Below are 24,730 nucleotides of genomic sequence, written 5' to 3'. Positions count from 1 at the left end.
AACTGTAAGATGAGTCGTGACATTGAAGCATGTTCTACTTCCTCATTGGCTCATTGAGGGCGTTTACTTCTGAGAGGATCCCTAGACCTCCATGGAGGTAGGCGATTTAGAGATGCTCCCTGACTTCTTTAAACTGACGTCGATCCCACGAATCAGTGCTTGGCTTACTGATCCGTCTTTCGACTGGTGACCACGCCCCCCCGCGTTCAATTCGAGGTTGTGTGTTTCTACGACCTACGAACTTTCTCCAGACCCGTTCCTCAATGTCCCCTGCCTAGCATCGTTCCTTGGTCTGATACTTGCACTCTGACGGAGAATTGTTCCCCCTCCTTCGTCAGAAATTGTTTAAGCTGCCATTAGAACCCTTTTGCGGCGACCAACGTTCCGTACTATCCCTCATTGAGAACATTTGTCCCAGTGCCTGCCTAGTCCCGACCGGAGCCGGCCAGGGAGGCACACCCTCTCCTCAGGTAAGCGTGTTTGTTGTCTGCTCCGCTCGCATTTTATTTTTGAGCCCGTCAGCGCAGCGCGTTTCCTGGGAGGTGGGGAAAGCTTGCCTGCTCCACTCCCGTCCGGACCTTTTGGGCAGTGCCGATGTTCGTAGTTGCTCCGCTTTTGTAACGCCTGGCAAGAGCCGGCCAACACGACATCGGGACGCTTTCCAACCAGTCTTGGCTGCTCCGCTCTTCTTAATACACTGGTAGAGCCGGCCAGCGGGACTTGTCTTGGTAATCAAGGTTTCCTAGTGTGTGATTGATCTCCAGCCTAACTCAGCATTGAGCCCCTTTCTCTGCCCCACCGTAACATACCCTGCTAGCGGAGGAGCTTTCTTCCCCCCGATCTATAGTCCTTTTCCCCCCCCTGGACCCTGGTGTGTATAGTGATGAATGGGAAGGTACTCTTTTTTATATCAGGAATCGTTCCTCTCAAAAATATCCAAGCAGCCTGGTGAACGTTATAGCCTGAATTATTTGATCTACCTGACTACAAAAGACACACGTTTGAGCATTATACTTCACGGAGGACACACTAGAAGTAATTGAACTATATGATGAGAGTAGACATGTACAAATGTTTTGGTTTACAGACCATCTGAATTCTCCCTGTATTCCTTTTCAGGACTTCCATGATCAGCTACCACCAGTACCTGACACAACACCTTAGGGGAAGAGTGGTGGTCACTCCTGGGTTATTCCCCTCACTTTTAGCTCACAAGATCTCACGAGAGAGTTGTCCTGTCTCACTCAGAGTTATCTTCTGAAAGTGTGGGGGACAAAATCTTCGCTCCTGTAGAAGTCAGAACTGAGGGTCCTTCCTCCTTGGACCTGTCGCAACATTGCCATCCTTCTTGGGTATCAGGAAATACCGGGAGTAGCATCCCTGACCCCTTTCCCGCTCTGGAACCACTTCTATCGCACCTTTTTTCAGTAGCGTTAGGACTTCCTCCTGCAGGAGAAGAAGGTGGTCCTCCGAGCAAGCACCTTGGCAAGGAGGGTAATTTGGAGGGAATTCCCGAAAGGGAAGAGCATACCCATTTTCCACAAGATTTAGAACCCAAAGGTCTGAAGTGACCGATTCCCAATCTTGCAGAAAATGGGTAAGCCGACCCCCCCCACAGGACCAACATGATCCAGAATGGCGGATCTAGGGCTGTTTTGCAGTGGTAGGATGGAGGGAGGAAAAGGAGGAGGAGGAGGGCTGACGGCCTTGTGGACGACCTCTGTTCCTGCCTCTGTAGGTCTTATACAGGGTATTTTGCTGCTGCTGCTGAGGTTACCTGTAGGTCCGAAAGGACGACCTCCCAAAACCTCTGTACCTTCTGAATGAGGAACCTCTAGACTGAGACTGCAGGCCCAGAGACTTAGCCATGGCATTACTGTCCTTGAACCTCTCCAAGGCTGCATCTGCTTTCTTCCCAAACAGTACAGGACCATCAAATGGAAGATCTAGAAGTGTTGCCTGCACATCCGGAGAGAACTTCGATGACTTAAGCCAAGCACTTATCCTTGTGGCAACCGAAGAGCCCATGATCCTGGCAACAGAGTCCGCAGTGTCCAAACCACTCTGAATAACCTGTTGTGCAGCTGCTTGAGTGTCCGACAAGACCTCATTAAAATTCTGCCTGTCCGCCTCTGATAACTTAGGAGCCAGCTGTTTTGCAGAATCTATCAGGGCGTGGATGTAACGGCCCAAAAGGCAGGTGGCATTTGTTGACTTCAAGGCCATACTTGCCGAGGAGAACACCTTCTTGCCCGACTAGTCGAGCTTCTTAGACTATCGCTAGGAACTTGAGGAAAATCCCCTGAAGACTTTTTCGAACAGGCAGCTTGAGCCACCAGACTCTCAGGAGAAGGATGGGATGTTAGAAAGTCCGGATCTCCTGGAGCCGCCCTGTACCTTCTAGCAACAGACTTTGAGACTGCCAGAGCCAAATAGGGCTTACGCCAAACCTCCATAACTGGCTCAGTGATGGTGTCATTAAATGGAAGCAAAGGTTCTACCACAGTGGAGGGGGAATGAAGAACCTCCGTCAAGATGTTGGACTTAAATTCAGCCGTTGGGAGCTGCAAGTCTAAGAGCTCCGCCGCCTTCCTTATGACTGTGTGGTAAGGAACCACATCCTTAGAGGGAGCATCTGATGGAGGAGATAGCTCCCATTCTGGGGACATATCAAGGCCACTTGCCTCCTTTAGTTCTTCAAAAAAGTCATCCGACTCCTTCCATTTCTTCTGCCTGATATCTCTGCTCCTCCAAAATCCTCTGCGCCTCACGCCTGGACCTCATCCTGGGAACCGACGTCGGCGGTGCCGCACACGAATCCGACGGCGCCGGAGCCGGCGTCAAACACGGATCCGGAGGTACAACCTGAGTCGAACGAGGTCGAGCTGGAGCCAGAGATGAAGGGATCGGCGTCGACGTCTTCGGCGCCGGGAAATGCCAGGACGACACCGCTGGAAGGAAAGGCATAAAGGGAGCCTGAGCATAGGCCTGAGGAACCCCCAGATTAAAGGTCATTGGACCCATGGGACCCGAAGGTGCTCCAGGGGGGTACATTGCTTTTATAAAGACCCCATACATGGCATTCAAGTAATGCGATGGGTCTTGACCCGGACCAGGGAAAGGCGGGTAAGGGCTCGATAAAGGCTCAGGCTGAGGCCTTACCGGACTCGGGCTAATCGGCGCCGATGGTGGAGCCAATGGAGTCGAAGACACATCAGGTAACGGAGCCTCTTCCACCGGAGCCGGAGAATGAGTCGGCGTCGGAGATGGAGCCGGAGAATGCTCCGGAGAAGCTGCAGGCGAGGTCGGACAAACAGGAGAAGACGGATTCGAAGCCGAAAGAGAAGGTGAAACATAGTCCTTACGACGTCGAGGAACTGGCGAAGTCGATTTCGGAGCCGTCTCCTTATCCGAACGGCGTCGCGAGCCATGCCTCTTCTTCTTCTTATGCTTCTTTGATCTTGAAGCAGGACCTGACGTTGACTTCGAACCCGACCTGGACCGCCTTCGACCTCTCTTCTCCTTCCTCATCTTCGCGGTGAACAGCTTGGCCTCTCTCTCCTTTAAAGCCTTAGGGTTCATCTTGCGACAGCTAGGGCACCCCTCGACGTCGTGATCCGAAGAAAGGCACCAGACACAATCTTCACGCGGATCCGTGATGGACATATTTACCACACTCTCTACAGGGCTTGAACCCCGACTTCCTCGACGACATCTTCTGGAAGAAACAAGAGAGGACCAGAAACAATCCAGAAAAACAAAGTAACCAAAGAAGCTACGGAGAGTCCCAGAAAACCGTTAGCATCGACGGCGCGAAAAAAAGGGAACTGACGTCATCACGCCGACGAGGTCTTCTTATGGATCCAGTGACGTCAGAGGAGCCGCATGCGGAGCCGTGCTTCTGTGACGTCGTCCTCGTCAGCGTGAAAGCTACGACAAAATTCGAATGTTGCTGGCGCAGGGGATATTCACAAGGTGAGGAATCCACTGGCAGATGTATCCATCAGAAACCCCGTGTTTAGCCTTTTTTCTGATCCATAAAAAATCCTGAGAACTAAATACCTCCCACCTTTGTGGGGCAGAGACTGGTATGGTTGGATGCATCTTCTGCAACCTGTAGGTCTCTTTTCTTAAACTGATGATTGAATCTGATTGTGGCGAACCAGGCAGTGAAGGTGCCCTAAAGTACAGAGGAAGCCATCTAATAAAAAATTAAGCACCCACCTGTTCTAAGTGATCTTTTCCACTCATTAAGGAGCAAAGTCACTAGAATGACGAACAGTGAGCTATGTTCTGCTACAGTTTTGAGCTCCTCCCTAAAGGAGATCAATGTGGACATAGCTCTGATGTGAGGGGGAAGGTGATTCCAAAGCTTAGTGGTTCCTCTAATAAAGCTTCTGCAGAGGGTCTTAAATTTAATATGCTTCTCACTGGGAGCAAGTGTAATTGCCGAATTTCCTTAGCACCAGATTTGAATTTAGGAATGCCAGAAAGGAGCCTGGCGGCAGCATTCTACCTCATCTGCAACTTATTAATGTGCTCTTCCTGCATATATGAACTAAATGGTCGTTGCAATAATCGAATTTTGTTAAAAACGAACGCAGTAGTTACTGTCTTTTTAGAATAGGCTGGAATGAAAGGAAATATTTTCTTAATCATTCTAAGCAGGTAGAGACCGTCGAATTGAGTTGAGGGTCAAAATTTAGCTTTTCACCTATTAAGACTCCTAATTTGTTTGTCTTGGTCACTGGAATCGGGGAGGGCCCATTTCTTCTGGCCACCAAATAGGAGACCAAGCAGGAGAAAGATTATTTAACAGAACAACTTCGGTTTTATTTGAGTTAAGTCTAAGACAGTGTCTGTTCATCCAGGAACTGATTGCCAACATACAGTCATGAATATGGGCAGATGCCTCAATACCGTTTTTGAAAGCTGACAGGACAATTTGTGTATATTCCGCTAACGATGTTAAAGAGAGGGCAAAAAATGTAACTAATAGAGCCAATGCTGTAACAAAAATGTTAAAGTGTTGGACTGATAGATGAATCCTGAAGTACCCCACACGGGGGGAAAAAGACGATTTGAATTGACTCAATGCTATTGATTGGAGTCTGTCAGAGAGAAAAGAAGTAAGTAGAGACTTGGCCTTATCCTTGATACCCAAGATGCTATGACGGTTGATCAGCATCTTGCGGTCAACCGTGTCAAATGCTGCCGAAGAATCAAGGAGAATAAGTGCCACAGCTCCTCTTCTGTCCAGCACGACCCTAATCATCTCCATTGCTTTAATCAAAGCTGACTTTGTGCTATGTCTAGACCTGAAACCAAATTGCTCATTCAGCAATTGGTTCTCTTGTATGTAATGTGTGCACTTAGAGTTCATAACTTTTTCTACTATTTTGGCGGAAATAGCAAGATGGGCTGGTAATTGTTGGGATCAACTAGGTTCAGGCAGAGTTTCTTTAGGAACGGGAGAATCTAGGCATTTTCCCACTGAGAGAGAAAACCTTCAGAAACAAAACATGAAGTTTAAGATGGCTACAAGATTTGCGCCTATCATATCTGGAACAAGTTTCAGGACTGCAGGGAGAACAACGTTTGGAAGGCGAGCCGGACTTTGCCTTACTGATCATGAAGGCTATCTGCTCCATAGCGACAGGGGGAAATTCAGAGAAGGAGCATACCTCATGAGTATCCTGAAAGGTATCAGTTATAACATCAGAAGGACTAGAGATCTCAAACTTGGAATACATTTGATTGACCTTGTCCTTACAGCATCGCGGCAAAGTGTACTAAAAAAACTTGCTGGAATTATTGCCAGGAAAGTGAGGTGAATTTGGATACCACTTGCCAAAGCTGTTTGGTAGTCTTTAGCTGTCTCAATTTGCTTGAGTGAAATAGTCGCTCTTTTCCTTAATTAGGAGATTTAAATATTTTGATAAAGCCTGCTTTTACCGAGATTTCTCTAACAGATCGCATTGAGACCGCCAGCATCTCTCCTGTCTCCTACAGTTTTGCTTTTCCAGCCTAAATGCCTCTGTGAACCAAGGGGCGGAGGGGATATTCCTATTCTTGGAGGCTTTGGTATAGGTGCTAATTTAGAAAAGGCGGGCTGAAGCCAATTTGTGTAGTGTTGAGAGGCCTAATGTACTTCAGAAGTGAGATCAGGTTGAGTTTTAGCCAACTGTTGGGTGAGGACAGAACGGTTTATTTTTTTCCAAGGCCGAAACGGACTTGAGTGGCCTGGCCTGATGCTTCTAGATTGTTCTAACATGTTTATCTCAAAGATGATAGCATATGGATCGGACCACATTAGAGGTAAAACATTCTTGATACAGATCTGGGTATTATTAGTAAAAAGGTTGTCTGTCTGGCCGAGTGAGTAGGTGTATTAATTTTTTGAGTAAGCCCCAGCGAGCCCAATGTATCCAGAAGGGCCTCTAGGTCTTTGTCCAATGAAGCATCCAGGTAAAAGTTAAATTCGTCTAGTATGGTGATGTCCCTTTCACAAGCAATGGCCTCAAGGAGGGAACTAATATTGTCTACAAATTTACCTCTAGGTCCAGGAGGGTGGTAAAGAAGCATGCCTTTATGTGTGTACTTGTTAGACAGTGTTATGTTATGAGAGTGGGTATGAGGGGAGGGCAGCCGCCTCAATGTGTTGGCTGGCTGTGATTGAGCCGTTCTATTTTTAGACCGTCTATGTTAAAAGGGGTATCTTTCTATTGAGACTTGAAGAATATTTTCTTCTCAACACCCTGAGTCTTATGTTTATTGGCCTCCTTCTTCATCTCCACCATTTTCTCTTCAGTATATTTACGAAACAATGATCCACCAAAGAATGGCAGACTGAGCATCTTAAGGTGTAAATCAGTCTTCAGGGTAGTGAGGCATTAACAGGATGAACAGAACAGAGTGAATCTATGGAAGTAACCAGATGCTGCAAACTCTGCTCAATCTATAGCCACAATAGTAACCTTACTGGACACCACTAGTCCTCCTGTACCTTCAAAGTCCTGCCGTTGAGGTATTGGAAGGCCTTTTGCAGAGAATTTGAGACCATCCAAAACTTCTATGCCATACCGTTCTACAAGGGCAATGCCCTTGCCAATTTTTAGTGCTGTTCCTGCTGTTTCGCACATCTCCCTACCAGCCATATCCATTCTTTTGTGCTCCTTGTCAGGTGGTGCGGAGGATTTGGAAACAGGTGCATATCTTCTATGAGCACCTAACACTATTTCAGAAGCAGGTGACATGGAGCTGTTGCTTTGACAGCGGCAGGTGTGAGAAATTTCTCCCCTACCAATTACAGGAAGCCCAATACTACTGGAAAAATAGGTCTTGGAGGTGCTTTGGCCTTAAGGGTTTACATTATCAGAGACAGGGATGCCTGAGGTGCCTGTATGGGAATATTCAATCTCAACGCTCCACTCACTGTCACACTGTGAAAGGCGGTTATATCATCCACCTGAGGGACCCTCAATGGTGAGCCTGCAGAAGATATGGGACTATAAAAAGACCTTGGTTCCCCACCATTTGACCGTGACATCAAGGGTAATAATGACTGTGTCAATTACGTCTTCTAGGTGTGCGTGGTAAGCCTTAATCCCTAAAAGGAGACTGAGGTGATTGAGGAGAAACATGCTCAACCAGCGAGCTTCATGGTGAGAGTGGCAGTTTCTTTATGGGAGACATTCACATTTGCTGTGAAACCATATTTAGAGGAGGTGGGAAAATTGGAGGAAGCAGTGGATCTTCTTTAGGGATGACAAAACAAATGATACATTTTGTGGAGATAGCTCTGCTTTAGCCATTTCTTTGGTTATGAAGCTCAGGAGAGAAGGCAAATGATGATAATCTAAACTACTACCTGGGAAATGCAGGTAGCTACTGCGACGATGAATGCTGTGGCAACGTTGAATGGATGAATTAGATCCATGGCAAAGGATACGCCCTCATGCATTTAAAATGTTTTGACAGGAAGGGGGATGCTGTCTTGTGCTTTGAGGGCAAAGACCTGTTGGACCAGTGGGGATGGTTGTGCTTTAACGCCGAGCTGGTTCTCAACACAGGTCGCATCAGAGACTCTCAATAGTAATACTGTTGTCTTCAATGTTGACCAGGAATGAAGGTTAATGAGAATGATGATGATGTCTTCTTTCAGCCTTTTAACCTCTTTCTGACATTTTGTCCCAGACTTTCCATCTGTGGGGACTCTTTGGGTTTGCAAACACCATCACAGTGGAACAAAGTGCTCCCTTTAGGGCTTTTCCATCTTTTTGCTCTGCCTCATTCTTAAATCATCTAATTTGCCAACGAGTCTTATTCCTTCTTAAAGTGCCCTCCTTACTATTTATTTATTTATTTGTATTCAATTATTTACAAACGTTTCAATCCTTAATAGAATGAGAGGATGGCAGGCACCCCACACATACCTGGTGTGGGACTGTGGCAGCATTTCTTTCTCACGTGAATGGAACGTAAAGCATTATGACAGGAAGACACCCACAGAAAAGAGAAACAGGTCTTGCTCAACTGGCAAGATGGAAAGGGTGTTGAGTGAAAACAAAATAGACTTCTGAGAGAGATTTCGTAAAGAAAAATAGGTGTGAATACACCCAGTGTGTTCCCGTATCCCACTCACAGGAGCTCTAAACAAGCATTTGCAATGCAACAGGTCTCACATTTACGCGAGTTTGAGCTATTGGCATTGTAAATGACAATGCCTTCTATTGATGTTTTTGTTTTTGAAACATAAATAAAAAGCATTGTCATTTATAATGCCAATAGCTTAAACTCGTGTAAATGCGAGACCTATTGAATAGAAAATGCTAGTTTACACATGCTGTGGGTAATTACTTGTAATTTTTATATTTTGGTATATATGTTTTATATGGTGGTGTATAATAAAAGCAACAAGAAGGGGAGGGGGGCAAAACGGGCTTTTGGTAAGGTCCAGCTAAGTGTGCCCAACGTATGTAAACAACAAGTGACAAAGCTGTTCCTAAGAGGGTTGGGGGAAGGGGTACCATGTATGAAGATATCTGTTATGGATATTGAAGCCCTCACACAGCCATCGGGATATTGTGAATCACATACCCCTCAGGATGTAATGAAACATCATCGGGCTGCTCCTACGTCGAGTCGGCTGGTGCAATACCCGATAACCAAGGAGGCCTTACTGATCAAAGAACAAAGGTGGGTGTTTAAAATTGGCACAGATAACTCAGGACTCAATGACGCCATCCCATGGTGTTCCTTAAAGCCCCCTTGAAAGGTAGGATAAACCTATTTTCAGAGCCAACTTTCTTGCCTCCTAACATATAGGTAGCTCAACCACTGCATTGTACTACACCTTCCTGTAAGCCACACTGAATGACTTAGTGAATACATGGCTTAGACTATTTTCTCAAATGACTTCCGATAGTCTTAACTATATAGTGATTTGTACACTTATACTGACAAGCCTTAACATTCTGGCAGAATATAGAGACAATAGCCTACCGACTCGATATACGCGTGGCGTACGCATAATTTTAGATCTAGTCAGTCTGGTTATTAATTTTCATATTGCTTACTGGATTATTTTGAGTACGGTAATCCACTTCACGGACTAGATCAGGTAACCTCCAGAAATTCTAAGATCTCTCCACACAACTCTGGCCACCTCAGAAGTGACGCAATATTCATACAGGAACCACACACACAATCGGTTTCCTCGTAGGACACCCTACATGGCGGCCAAGTCAGCCGATTCTATGAGTGCATTTCACGATCTATTCACCTTCAGAGATTCTAAGATCTCCCGTACTACTCTGGTCCCCTCAGAAGTGACGCAATTTTCACACAGTAACCATACACACAATAGGTTTCCTCGTAGGACACCCAACATGGCGGCCAAGTTAGCCGTTTCTATGAGTGAAATTCACATTCTAGATTCACCTGGACTGTTATGCCGAGTCGGCTTTAAACTCTCACGAGCTCACAGTCCCTTACCCCCCAGCCCTGGTAGTGCGGGGTAGGTCTATGAGCGACACGGACTCGGCGTGTCAGTAAGTAGAAAACCCTTTTGCTTTTGTCTTACTGTTTCGTCATTTTACGGTTCATATATTGTAGACTCTGTATACCGATACCCACCTGGATAATGCATTCTCGGTTTCTCGCCCGATCACTCCTTTGTTGGCCAACCATAAGCACGTCCATTAACGGACATTATTTTTATGGACCGAGACGCTTTGTCTCATAAAACATTGATGAGCTCGTTATTACCCCCGCCGAGTGCCTGACAGCGCCGGCGAGACCGACAAGTGACACGCCTCCAGTGTGCGAGTAAACCGTTGTATTTTTCCGGTTCAATACTCCACATACTACATGGCCAACTCACGCTTAGGCACTAGTTCATTGTGGCTTGAGACGGACACACACACACGGGAATTAATAAAGTAACACTCTAGGCACGTTATAGAGATGAGCTCCCACTGTCCCGTGGTATAGTAAAGCCATGCTCGTGTAACGTTCTTGTTCAGTTCAGTTATACTAGATTACAGCCCCGTATTAGAATATGTGATTGATAGGGATCTAGGTGAAGGATTTTCAGTAACCCTAGAGCTCTCTATGTATATATACTTATTTTTACCGTTTCTCATTTGGCTATGAATCAACAAACATTCAAGAGAAGGGGTGTTAATGACCCTGGAGTGTTGTATTTACCTAACCTCTCCCATTTAATACTGCTCCTATACACCATCACAGAACGCAAGGAACTCCTTGCGCAAGCCTACCAGGAACTGCTGAGGTTTATTCTATGGAGTAGATAGGGTAAGTCCAACTAGTTCTGATGTAATTCTCTCTAGAGTGATCACTTCACGTGGTTTTGTGTGTTTTTTAACATTTCCCCCCCCCCCTCCCTACACAGAATGTGCACTTTGAATGCAAATGCACGTTCCACCAGCACCATGTATGATAACTGTCTTATGAATGAGCGTTTTTAACACCTTTTTGGTCTCCAACCTTCCATACAGGTAGACCGAGGAGCAGGTAATAATACCAGTTTTATATTAACGCCAGTTGTCTATCACTTGATTCTCCTGGATAGACTTGTAGATAGAATTTCATGGTCCTGACGAATCACTTGAGTACAGCTCTACAATAGTGAGAAACATGTTGACCAAGACGAGGCAGTATAGTTAACCCAGAACATAGACCTGAGCTACTATTACTCTACCTCATATTTTTTAATCAGGCGAGGAGACATCGTAATAAAATTGTTCAGATAGTACTCTCTCCCCTTTTTAACATTCATCTACATTTTCACCAAGCCCCACACTCGTTACAGTTGAACAATCGGCTATCGTGGATATAGAAGATCTCCATAAGAGTGCTCTCTAAACAAGAGCCCGTCGGGTATTGCACCAGCCGACTCGACGTAGGAGCAGCCCGATGATGTTTCATTACATCCTGAGGGGTATGTGATTCACAATATCCCGATGGCTGTGTGAGGGCTTCAATATCCATAACAGGTGTATAATAAAAGCCATTAGTATTCCAAGCCATATGTTTTCAGTTGTGTGTTAACCAGGAGGGCAGGCCGAGGGGAACTCACCAACAACCATTCCATTCTCTGACAGGACTGTCCAACGCAAATGATGTGTACTTTATGTAAGATTTGATGGAGGAGTTATGGGGCACCAGTCTGTTTTCTTTGCAGCCTGGAGCCAAGGGAAGTCTATTGAGGTCCCTGAAATTTCAGCTTACAACTAAGCCTTCTATCACGTTGTGCAAGGGATTTAACTGTAAGGGGACTAGGCATTGATATTCTACTCATTCTCCGCTTTGAATGCGAGTTCCTCAGCAAATGGGCTCAGTTGAGTATTAAATGTACTAGCGCCCCAATGCAGGAATGAAAATCTGCATTACTCCAAGTCTTCCTTGTCCCAATCTTTGGATACCATCCCTCTTGCTCAAGGACCAGTTTCAACCTTTCCCAGATTACATATTGCTTGGTAGTGAGTCCTTACTGAAACAGGATGACAAGGGGCAACATTTTAAAAAACAACTGAGTCATTTTCTTTTTCTAAAGTTCACAGCACTCAGTAATCCTTTGGACACTCCGATTCGCCACACCTAACAAAGTAATCTTTAACGGAAGTTCAAATTTGCCAGTAATCATGTGGGAAGCCCTCAAAGAATGAGAGAGTATCGAGTATGAATCAAATAGGACCAGATGATAGAAACATAAACTACAAGATAGCCCAAGGCTAGCACCTGCTGTTCATGGTGACTGTTTTTTCCCCCCAGTTCTAGAAAAAAATTCCTCCACTTTATGGCCTTTGACACCTAGATGTGAAAGGACGTACGAAGGAGAGGCCAAGAACTGTATGGGTGCCTGCATTCTGCTCTGTTCTCTACTTCGAATTCTATTTCCCGTGCATAATGTGCACATGAAACCTACATCTATGCATCTATACAGCCTTCTTTCTGTCCATCTTAAAATCATCTCTCGAATACCCTTTGAGCTTTATCTGGTACAGTACGTATACGTGAATTCTCTTCAAATGAGACACTCCGGGTTGGACTGCACGCGCCTGCGCCTCTGTTCAGCTCTGTACATGGGTGACAAATGCTGGCATTCAGCACCCAGGAGTGCATGTCGGTTTCTGTGCAGAAATACATTAGGGTTTCGTGTTAGTCTGCGTAGGTCATAAGGGGGGTGTTGCTAAACGTAAGGGGACACTTAAACTACAAGATACGAGTTATCTAAAGCAGTGTTGGCGTCAATTATCACTGTGGGAATGCACGCGCTGTAAAACGACAACCTGCTTCGTGGTTTCTCTAATAGTCAACAGTTTTGTTCCACACCTTTCTGTGTTCAAAGAGGCGGCAACACATGTATTTTACCTTTTAATTTTGCTATTGTAATCCATTGCCTCTTGAAACAAAATAAAACCGACCCAACGCAAGCCTCTCAGAGAAGGGGGGCTGGAGCGTGAGGCAAGGACACAACGTGAAGAGACGCAGCGCGCATGCGCTGAAAAGCTAGGTGAGTGGGCGGGGTCTAAGGGAGACAAGGCGGTCACCAACCCCACTTCCAAAGACACCAGACAGAAAACCAACGACAATAGATCTCCCCAAGGCGAGCAGCGCATGCGCGGCAACGCAGGCGAGACCTAAAAAGAACTGACTCTGAGGTAACATGAGTACAAGGCATTATGGTTAGTAAAAGCTGGTTGAGACTTAAAGGGACTGGCTGTTTTTTTCAACTCAGATCATCTATTAGAAAAATAGTCTAAATCTGGAAAATCTAGCCTGTGATAGGCATTTGGAGGGTGTTCCAGTGCACTGGGACATATTTATATGTAGTGTTCTGGATTTGCGCATCTATTGGGGAATTATTCTAATATGTATGACTGTCCTTATGACTATCAAGGGCTGTCCTATGAGGCTAAACGATAAATTTAACTTACCTGGAAAGAAACAGTAACTTTCCTGTAATCAAGGTTCTCCATCATTGGTATTAACACAAAAATGCCTACATGAATGTGCAGGATCCCGAAACACAAGTTTAAGTATTTTATTCAAATCTAAAAATTATTTAAATAAAGAAAATATGCATGGATGAGGCAACGTTTTCACTGTTTACTTTTTGGTTCTTAAGTGAATTCCAGTTACATCAGACTTTGCAAACAACATTCGATTGATATCGCCACCCTAAACCTGTCAGCACTTTAAAGAGCACCTGTACTAAAGCTGACACTACCACTTTCAATATTCTAGGAGCTGACCAGTGCTATACTGCTGTGCAAAGTCAGTTAGGCAGTTTAGTTTTGTCTGACACATGTAGAGACAGAGAATCAAAGGAGACTATAATTTAGACTAGGTTTCCGATTCACAGGAAACTGGATAGAATGATTAAAACCTAAGAGAGAAAAACCATGTGGCACAACCAGGACTATAAGTAACATTTCTTTTACCACTTCAATAGAGTAAAAAGATTACCTCGGAGGGGAAAAAGAATATGGCGAAGCATGGTTTTAAATGGTTTTGCAAATAGATTACCAAGGGATGCCTGACCAACCAGGGTATCTTTCTCAGAGTCAGAATATAAACAGTACTCCTTTGCGAACGTTTGCACTGTTCTCTAGATAGCAGCCCAACAGATGTTTATGACTGAAACATATCTCTTGAGAACAGAGTTAGCTCCTTTCCATCTGGTGAAACGGAATTTTGGTTTACAGGAAAGGCCACATTAGACAGCTAAGAAATGATGGACTTCCCAGCTAGCTAGCTGTTGTCTGTTATAAAGAAGCCAAATCAGTGCAAGCAGCTCCAAAATTGACAAAAAGATGTTTCGGTTCACAAATGCTTTAGGCTAATTTCAAATAATAGTTTAGGACTTACTGAGCATTTAAAATGTGTACAGAAATTGGTGCCAGTTTACATGGATGCGGAAAAAAATACTGGAACAAAACATTTGGGTTAAGATGTATATCTATAGTAGGCCAAAATTATATTAGGTTAGGTAGAAAAGAAGGGCCTCCGAGGCATTATATCATGAAGGAAGACCATGTGTGATCCATGAAAGTCAGACCTTCTGAACAAGGTAATGCCCATTCAAGGAGGATCACTGAGAGTACAAACCTTCCTCAGACTACCAGACGGACATGCACAGATGTGATCCTCCAAGCCAGGATCCTACTGGCGAGTATCAGCCTACATGAGTCCTAGGATAATAATTAAAGTAACAATGAAAATCAACATACATGAAGGTGTATAATGGTAACAATACCACCTCAATAGTCATTTCAGATGGCTATGCATTCTGACTGTGAGTAATTTCTCCAAAAAGACTGAATACACTACCGTTCCGATCTCACCAGTTGACTAAAGGATTGTCCACCACAGGATAACAAACAGAGCAGTCAAAAAGCTAAAATCAGAGGTCTACCATGTTTTGGAGACTCATGTTCTGAAGCTGCAAGTCAGACCATTTTGAAAGAGCCTCTTTGAAATAAGTGTCAATGGTATCTCTCATAAAGGCAGAGCTATTCGGGGTCTATGAATGTTCACGAGGAATACATGGCCCCATGATGATAGTGTAGTGCAGTAGTTAAGATGTGCTGACTCACTACACTCACATCTGTTTTTAAGAAAAATCTCCTTAGTGTGTCAGTAGACAAAAACTATTATGCTCAATTAGATGTTGACATCAGATGGTATACTGACTATGGACATATTAAACCAATGATTTAACGGGCAAGAGAGAGTGTCAGTCTGGAATTCTTCTCTAAATGCAATACTTTTTAAATACTTGATACTAGGATTCCGAACTCTTTTGCACAGGAAAGCTTCTCTTTAACTCTGCATTGAGAGATGTGCATTAAGCAGATCCTATTTCTTATAGAAATACAGCATTTGCGCCTGGCAATTTGTCCTCTATAATTACATACCAGGCTAAAATCTGCCATGACTGGTTTCCAATTTCAAATTTGGGGCACTTCAAATACAGATAGTTCAGAATGTCTCAGTTGCACGGGGAGGTTGCAGTTTTATACTGAGCGGTTCAGTCTCAGGTAAATATGAAGATATGCAACTGTCACCGGTAGCAAGGAACCTCTATCATTTTACTCCCAGCTATGTTTATAATATCACATATTTGAAAATAATGTACAGCAAAACACTGAAGTACCATGATGTAACACTAAGGCAGATCATTTTGACAAACAGAACTGTTTTTCAAGAGATGTCTGCCTGAATGATAAAGGAGTACTGAAAGATTCTCTGGCAGTTCATCTTCTCATGAGAGTATAAATAAGTCGCCCTTTTTTTCTGGGATGAAAAACGTCAGCTGTCCTTGTAAATGTATGCAATAAAATCTGCTCTGATAGAGTCTGCTGATTCGTTTCTTTGAACAGGTTTCATTCAGCTTCCGAATACTATATACCGTAAGAATTAAACAAACCCAACTCCACTTAATGCCCATCTTGGAAGATTAATAAACCACAGAAGTGTAGTCCCAGATTGTTTAATGTAGAAACTTACAATAAAATCTCCCACAAGGAGACGATCAATAGTTTGTCTAATTTCTGTTTTCGTCTGCATTTTCAGCTTGTTGTATTGCCTCCTGGCAGCTTCTGCTACTCTTAGCTCGAGTTCAGACTGATATCCAAATCCTGCAAGTGTGAAAGGTAAAGACTGTCAGAAAGAGCATTGTAAACTGAACTTTTATCAATAACCTCAGGGACGTCGAAAATATTGTTTAATGTTTCAAACAAAAATGTTGTAGAGGTTACATCAAATGTACATAGGAACTAAGCTGTGGACTGTCACACAAACATGGGGTGAGAAAAACATTATCAGATGATAAAAGCTGTTATGTCAGCTTAATGCATTTAAGTCTAAATTAGTAATATGTCTACAGTCTGCACATCCGATCTGTATCCAGATACTTGATTACCATATTATTTAAGGGGGGCCCAGAGGTCAAAGAAGCAAATGTATAAATCAGACAATCGGAAGAAGCTCTTTCTGAACCGTCTATATTTTATTCAAACATTATACAGGCCAGGAGGCACAACACAGTATAATTTCATGAAGGCACACACAAACTCAACAATATGTGCAAGATAAATTAAAAGAATACAAACACAAAAAAGAAAAGAAAACATGCTGCCTTCTAAACATGGCGGGCATAAATAACTAAACATAGCAGTGGGTATAAGTAGTGCAAAGGGATCATTAACAAGGTTCAAGCATAGATGCTACAAATAGAACCGTATTGACCATCTTAGAACGGTAAAACAATGATGCACTATGGACAACAGCATCCCATAATGATCTTCTGGTTTAGAGAAAGTGGCCACATGGTGTGCACTGCAGATGGAAAGAGAGGCAAACAATGCTTGGAGAGCTTTTTTATCCTCTTACTCTTAAGAAACATTGAAATAACAAGAGAAGCAACAAAATTAAAGAAGAAAATTCAAACCAAAAGGACCTGCCAACCAGCCCTGATACTGAAGCACACTCATTTTCAGATGGATGTACAAACATGATCAGAAAATGCATCATTCACAGGGCAAAAGAGCAAATGACTGACGCAGACTAAACCATTACCACATGCAGTTTGCTGTCATGGACTGAAGCAGACTGTAAATAACACTCAGACATGCTAATGCAAGAACAGAGTGGACCCAAAGGCACTCAAAGTCTCTATGTGGATATGCATATTTATATATATGGATGGATGTATTGTTTAATAAGTGTTTAAATTACAAGATCCTGGGAGACATAAATGAAGAGATTCTAACAAGAATTATTAAAGTGCAAATCTACTCCGTTTAGGTAGTAACCAACGCCAAAATCCTTCTCTACAAAGGTAAATTGACATTTTGTGAAACAAAATACCTATCTGTAGGCCTTAATTAAGAGAAGTTACAACCCACCCTCAAATGCCTGTTGATTTTTACATGTTTTTGACAATCAATATGCCAAGCCTAATGTGTTCATATTAACTTTTCATAAAAAAACAGATCAGACCTATGGCAAAAGAAATATTTTTCCTAGTGAACCAATCAGTCCTGTAGCTGAGGCCTCCTCTGCTGATCCTTAGCTTCCCACAAGGCAAACATCAGACATACAGGCATAAAATGACACAGTAAACAATGGTACAGTTTGCAAAGCAAAATATTATCTCTGTTAACCGTTTCGGTGCTCATGACAAAATGGTTCCGTCATGAGCTCCAGTGCTTCTGTGGTCATGACGGAACCATTCCGTCATGTACACAGGCGCACTAAATTCCTCTGATACAAACAGTAGAGGGATTTCCTTTTTTTTGGGGGGGGGGGGAGGCCTCGGGAGGTGGAGAAGAGCTTCCCCAACCACCCCAGGCCTGTTTCTAATTTTCAATGTAATGACGATCGCGACGATCGCGCGCATAGCGTGCTGTCGTCATTACATTGAAACTGAAACTTAGTTTCAGTTTTAATGTTTTGGTGCTCGTATGGTTATCTCAGGCCCCAAGCACCGAAACACTTGGGATACACCATTTTTATCTGGAGACCTGGGGGAACGCTGGGTGTAAGAAATTTTTGTCAGCCCAGTGATCCTACAACTTTCCCACACAAAAATGTGAGAAATATTTGCTTTTTCAGCAAAATGTTTGGTTTGCAGGGGATTCTGGGTAGGGAAACGTTTGGGGATCCACGCAAGCATACCTCCCTGGACTCCCCAGGGTGTCTAGTTTTCAGAAATGTGTGGGTTTGGTAGGTTTCTCTAGATAGCTGCCGACCCCGGGACCAAAAACGCAGATGCCCCCTATCTATCAGAAAATTACCTGGTTTTGCAAGGGGGGCACCTGCGTTTTGATCCCGGGCTTGGCAGCTATCAAGGGACTGGGTTTTCATTTAACAAATCCGTCCCTTCTGCAAGTTTCAGTCTTCATTTAATTTAATTGAGCCTGACAATGGTGATTTTTAATGGAAGTCTATGACTGGACAGGCCTTCACCTGATATACCGCTTGAAGGTTTGAATTGTAATTGCATTCATATAGCAATTACTACCACTGACGAGGCGTTGTATCACTTTTTGGTGAGTAGCATGCTACTCCGGAACCCAAAAGGATTGGTGGTGGATTAATACACGGAAATATGAGTTAATTTGTGTGGTGGGCATGTGTGTCTGTTCGCTTAATTGATTAGGATAATGGAGGGATAGAAGAGGGAAGACTCTAGAAAATGTTATTTGGGAGATAATAGTAGTAAGATGTGGTCTGGCATGAGTAAAACGGAGTAGGGAAGAGTCTCTCTAGAACAGGATTAGGGAGATCATAGTAGCAAAATCAGATTTGGGATGAGTCAAAGGAGGAATACATGAGGAAATAATTTAGAAAGGGTTGTTTGGGAAATCATTGCAGTAAAATTAGGTTTTGGTGAGCCAGAAGGGACAGAGGAGAGAAGAGCCTAGAAATGGTTATTTTGGAGATCGTAGTAGAATGAGGTTTGGAGTGAGTCATACAGTGGAGGTAGAGGATATATTGAGAGAGATATAGGGTGAGACAAAATAGTGCACTGGAGAGAGGGAACTTTTTTTTTTTTTACTTCTACTGGAGGAGTAAAGTAATAAATATATAGATACATGACTGCATAGAGAGGGCATACATGTAGAAGGAAGATAATATATTGAGATTTAAATCCCTAGGCTTACTTGCCCTTATAAGGCAAGGGTTGGCTGACCTCTAATAATTAATAACTACTGTATAAAGTACTTGGTGAATATAAGCTTGAACTTAACCATCTGAGGATTACCACATTATTATACTGGAGACGTACAATATTGATGAATCTATGTAAATGAAGGGTTCTTGTCAATTAAATTAATCTTAAGAGTTATGAACTTTTCTAGAAACCAGAGTCAATCACAAAGTTGTATTATATGTGATGTATCTGCATCTCACCTGTACTGATAAAAATGACCCCAAAAAATGTATACTGCGACCACTGCCATTACCTTCATAAACACCCGAGGAGAACTGGTGGTGCAGAGATGGAGCATGGCAAACTGAAAATGCTTGTGGCCAACCTTGTACAGCAGGTAAAGCCTGTGGGTTGTTTGGTGACATATACTTTAGATTTTTGTTCACTGATCTCCTTCAATGCATTAAGGCACATTCCCCACACATTTTGGAGTTGTCCGACCCCCAAACACCAGACACACACTTCTTGGGCATCTATCACAGACATTTGTTTGTGAATGTCCTTTCAAGGCTAAAACCCTGTAGTTTTAGGAAAATACATGTTCCCTTGCACACTGGAAATAAATCTGGGAGAAAAAGCTCATCAACTGACAAGAAAAAGTAGGAGCAGAAAGAAACTAAGTGAAAGCCTGCTAGGGTAGCGTCTCAAGTTGGCACTTCCGGGGTGCAGAGGAGTTGACACAGAGCTGCACAACGCCACCTACTGGCAAGCATGGACTTTACTGAAAAATCTTACGGATCCAGTCTGGAGCATGGGGGATATTCTAAAGGGGATGAATAAGGAATCTGAGGTTGAAGTATCCACCACAAATCTTTGTTTCATTAGCCCAGCAGATTCAGCATTACAAGTGGTAAGAATAGATATTAAGGAACACAATCCATTCTCAACCAATGTTATTTGTGAAATGTTCAACCCATAGCAAAGAGGTGGAAAAATCACATTTTAATAAATGGACCACACACATGCCCATAATTGGTTTACGGGCCACTTCTTCTGCCACACCCTCTACAACCAGTTCAAGCATTGTTTGACAGGGGTGAATTCGGCCGTGATGTACACATTTTTAGGTCTCAGATACATCCAGCTCAACTGCCTGGTGGCGCATCTCCTTTTTCCAATACATAACATATACTTTGAATGGGCTGTGGGTCGGCCCCACGCTCATGGTTGAATGATTTATTGTCACCCTCTGGTGTGTGCTCTTGATTTAATAGCTTCTTCCCCATTCTTGACAGATACATTATTTCCAATAACTAACATATACTTAGAGTGGGCTACTGGTCAGCCGCTTACTCATGACTGAATGGCCTTCTTTTCAATCTCAGTTGTCTCCCTCAATTACTTTGCTCTCTATTCTACTGCTGTTTCCACCTAGGGGCATTGTGGTCTAAGTATTCCAATTACACAAGTTGAATGCTTCTACTGTACACTTTAGGGGGCTCATTTATTTAGTTTGCACTTAGCACTCCATGGGAGTGCATATGTGTCCTTTTTAGGTCTCGTCTGACCCAGCGCATGCGCTGGTCTGGCAAGACTTATTGAGAGGGCTCCAAAAAGTGCTACCAGGCCAGCCTAGAGCTACAGTGCATGTGCGCGGGCATGCGCGCCACGCTTGACCGAGCTTACTTTCACTTTCTCGGCCGCACGGCCGCTTTGATGTTCATTTTCACTTTCGCTTGTTCTGATAGCCTCGTCTTCATGCTTGTTGTTTCTTTGCTGTACATGTTATCTGATTTTTGTATTTATTTAAAAATGTCTATACCTATTTTCTGACGTCTTATTGAGGCCTCGAAAATTTTCAAGTGGTCAAGTAATTACCATGTGTGCACACTATATTTCTAAGATTAACTTTCAGCAATATAGTAATCTGAATGTTTGCACACAACTAACGTGTATCCCCAGCATCACTGAACGAGCATTCAATTTGCGTCATCAGAAGATGGGGGGTCTAGGACTCCAAAAATGTACACGTAGCACCACGGCAGCATTTTATTTCCACTTAGTTTAATTAAAGTGATTAAAATCTACAGTGGTTTAATGTTTGCCGTGGAGTAACCTCGCATTCAACATGTCATTGCAGTCAATCTTACTGGGCACGCTTTCTTCCATTTACCAGCTCGCTGCAAAACATTTCTGAAATACCAGGAGAAAGGGCACAAGAGAGTGAGCCCAGCTTACACGATATTATCCGCAAGCTGATGTCTTTGTTTACGAGTACTGGAACATGTTCAACAATAAGTGCACATTCACAACCAGCAGTTCCTTGGCCTTATATAACAAACGCTCCTTTTTCCTCGGCATAGTGGTACTCATCACTGAGCCACCAGACCATCGCCCATCAAAGAGAGTCAAAGACCCCCGACCGACGAAGACAGTCAAAGGAGGCATCAGATCTGGCATGCACTAAATTCTATTTCATAACTAAAATTCTGCGTGTAATCACATACGTGAAACTGTGAGGTGAGCATGTAGTGGTCATGAGCACGCTAAGCTTCTTTAACTTTCTGGACTGACAGGCCGAGCAACACTTCACCCTCACTCTGGATTGGTTGGTTGCTATACTTTCACCAGGGTATCACCTGGCATCTATAGTAAGCTTGCATTTTGAGAGCAGTCTTGCCTTGAAGTCTGAGGGTCACTGAGACAATTCCATTGAGGGAGGTAGGAGATAGTGGGTGTGGGCCTATGGATATGAAGGGCACAATGGATCTTAATTTTGGTTGTTATTAAGACCAATCATTTTGGGACTTGCTTGCAGTAGGGCCCAAGGAACCCTTCTTTTGCAAATAGTGTACTCTATGTTAAGTGGTGTCTATGACACCACTCCTGAGTCTTTTAAGTTCTGACATCATCCAATACCTTTTGATTTTACTAAAATAATATGCATAATATATTCACATAAAGGGGCTTTCAGCCACCTCTTCTCACCCACTAGTCTGTTGTTGTGTCATTCCCATTTTACATTTGCCCTCTACAGAATACAGCATGGGGCAATGGTTCAGCTGCCGTAAGCCACTGGTTAACATAATTTGAGTGACTGCATTTTTCTCTTTCAGGAGGTGAACATCCGCACACAAGGAGCTCCTTTAGCAGCAGTGTTGCCTGATGTGATAGTAGGTCACATTTGAAGTGAGCACAGGGCACATCCAGCTTTATCAGTTCCTGTCCCTTTCCAATGCTGTTGTAAATTCATTTTGTGGTGGCCTGCTGCTTTTTCACAGCCTAACATATTGTGTTCCTGGACCCAGATTCACCCATGGTTCTTTGATGAACATTTCCCATAAAGAAAACCAAACTTCAGAGTGTTTAATTTTCAGCACGCTTGTAACTGTTTTATTAAAACCTAGATGGGGCATAATTTGGGTTTAATAATACATATTCTATACTGTGAACCCTCTCTTATTCCTTCTTTCCCTCTTTTTTCTTTACATTGTTGTTACCTTCTTTTCTTATTTCTTTCGTTCTTTTTTGTATATTTTCCTTATTCTTTCTTTTTGTCCTACTTTCTGTCCTTTTTGCCTTTCCTTTTCTTTCCTCCTTTTTCATTTTTTCTTTCTTCCATTTTTTTTCCTTCTTCCAGTCTTTCCTTCCTTCTTTCTGTTTTGCCTTTCCTTTTCTCTTTCCTTCTTTTTGTCTTCTTTCCTTCATTCGTTCCATTCTTTATTATATTCTTTGCTCTCTTCTTTCTCTCACTTTCTTTCTTCATTTTTTCATATTTTCTTTCATTATTTGCTTTTTCTATCCTTTTTGTTCTTTCTTTTCATCCTTTTTTAGGTCGAGGACCGTCCGGTCTGCCGAAGGCAGAACCGGAAGACCGGAGATCTTATGTTTCTTAGAGTGGCTATTTAGCCCGCCTCTCTTTTTGCTTCTCCTCCATTGGCTGGCTTCCTAAACGGAGGCCAGCCATTGGAGGAGAGAGCCGTCCCTCAAAATAGGCTCCGTCTTTTTCAGATTCGGGGGCGTGTTCCGTGCTGTTCTTTCCACTTTTTAGCCACGCCCTTTTTTAGGTGTGTTTTTCTCTCCTCCAGCCAATGGCAAGAGGAGAGAAAAAGAAACACGCCCCCGAATCCGAAAACGCCACTGCGTTTCTCCGAGGCATTTCTGCTTTGCCTCGGAGAAAGGCAGTGGTGTGCTTGCCTTTTGCTCTGCCTTGTATGGGTTGTCACATTAACATGGCCGCCGGAGCCATAAAACTCAGTTGCCCACGTGCGTTTCCCCTCTCTCGTTTTCTCTTCCCTTTCTTTCGCTCCCTTCTCGCTCCGTCATCTCCTTTTCAGTGCGCTCTCTTCAGACTTCTCTAGCCTCTTGTCCCGGAACCAGTTCGCTCCCCAGTTATGCACCGCTGGCTCGCGGTGGCATCTGTTGCTGGCGCGGTGTCGTCTGCGAGCCAAGGGAGCGTCCCTGTCATCTCGAGCCAAGTCATGCGGGTGATATCAGGAATGTGTCTATGCATGTGCTGTGTCTGTTTGTGTGGCTGTTTCTGCAGTAGTTTGTGTGTCTGCCTCCGTGGTGGCTGCTTCTTCCTGTTTGGTTACCGTGTGCGCGATTGCTGGGTTTGAAACTGCCTGAGTAGTATGTGTTTTTTTTTATTTAGAGAAGCTTGTGTGCTCGTGTATGCCCCTTGCCCCGCCCCCCTCCCCGGAATCTCGCTGCTCCACAGTGTTGACCCCCGGGGTTCGGCTCTCAGCCCTGCGTGGAAGGGCGCAGGCCCTCCCGGACACGCTCTTGTTATCTAGCGGGCCCGGCCGCCTTTGTGTGGATTCGAGGGAGGTGGAGTCACCCATGTGTGCACAGCGCCTGAGAGGAACGGCACAGTGATCCACCGAGTGTCAGGGGCCAAACGCAGCCACCCCCAATCTCTAAGGGCCCCTTTCAGCCCCAGACATCTGAATATTTGTGATGTGGGAGTCTCAGCCCCCCCATCACATCTTGCGGTGGGGGAGGGGGGTATTTTGAGTTACGCCAGCGCTGCTAAGTGCTGTGTGGAAGGTTGCTTTAATACAACAGCTGCCAGCTCTTAATTCGCAACCATTGGCATACTAGAATCCGCCTTGCGTACAACCACCCCAACAAGCATACCAACACATGGGGGGCTTTGTGTAAATAGCGCCAAGGGCAAAACCAAATTTGGCACAACCACCAGCGCCTTCCGTAAAAACAATTCCTAGCACCGCCTGTTTCAGCTCTGTTTGTTTTGAGTCCGAGAGTGTCATACATCCTACATACCCCCCACGAGTCTTTAAAGCAAAGATTACCCCCCCTCCCCCAGTGCTTTAAGACCCTCATGGGTGAGTAGTAGCGCTTTACAAGCCCCTGACTGATTGATAAGTCGGTTAAAAGCTAGGGTTGAATACGACACTGGCAGTTCATGCAGAAGAACAGTGTTTAGAGGCTGCTGTGTGTGGCCTGTGTGCAGGGAGCTGCACGCGCCCTTTGCTGTGTGTCTCAGGTGCTCTCTCGTGTCACCAGGAGCGACCATAT

General features: G+C 44.0%; 1 protein-coding gene across 2 annotated transcripts in view; it reads right to left on the bottom strand.

Annotated features, from left to right (window-relative positions):
- The window catches only part of VPS13D (vacuolar protein sorting 13 homolog D), a 2,738,381-nt gene that overhangs the window by 2,423,350 nt on the left and 290,301 nt on the right, over positions 1-24,730 (bottom strand). For both annotated transcript variants that reach the window (XM_085608633.1, XM_085608634.1), the window contains exon 17: positions 16,039-16,169. In XM_085608633.1, coding sequence (XP_085464759.1) covers positions 16,039-16,169 — 131 coding nt within the window. The remainder of the gene's footprint in view (positions 1-16,038; positions 16,170-24,730) is intronic.

The sequence above is a fragment of the Triturus cristatus genome, chromosome 1_2 (assembly GCF_964204655.1).
Source record: "Triturus cristatus chromosome 1_2, aTriCri1.1, whole genome shotgun sequence".
Taxonomy (NCBI): domain Eukaryota; kingdom Metazoa; phylum Chordata; class Amphibia; order Caudata; family Salamandridae; genus Triturus; species Triturus cristatus.
This window is presented reverse-complemented; position numbering and strand designations above follow the sequence as displayed.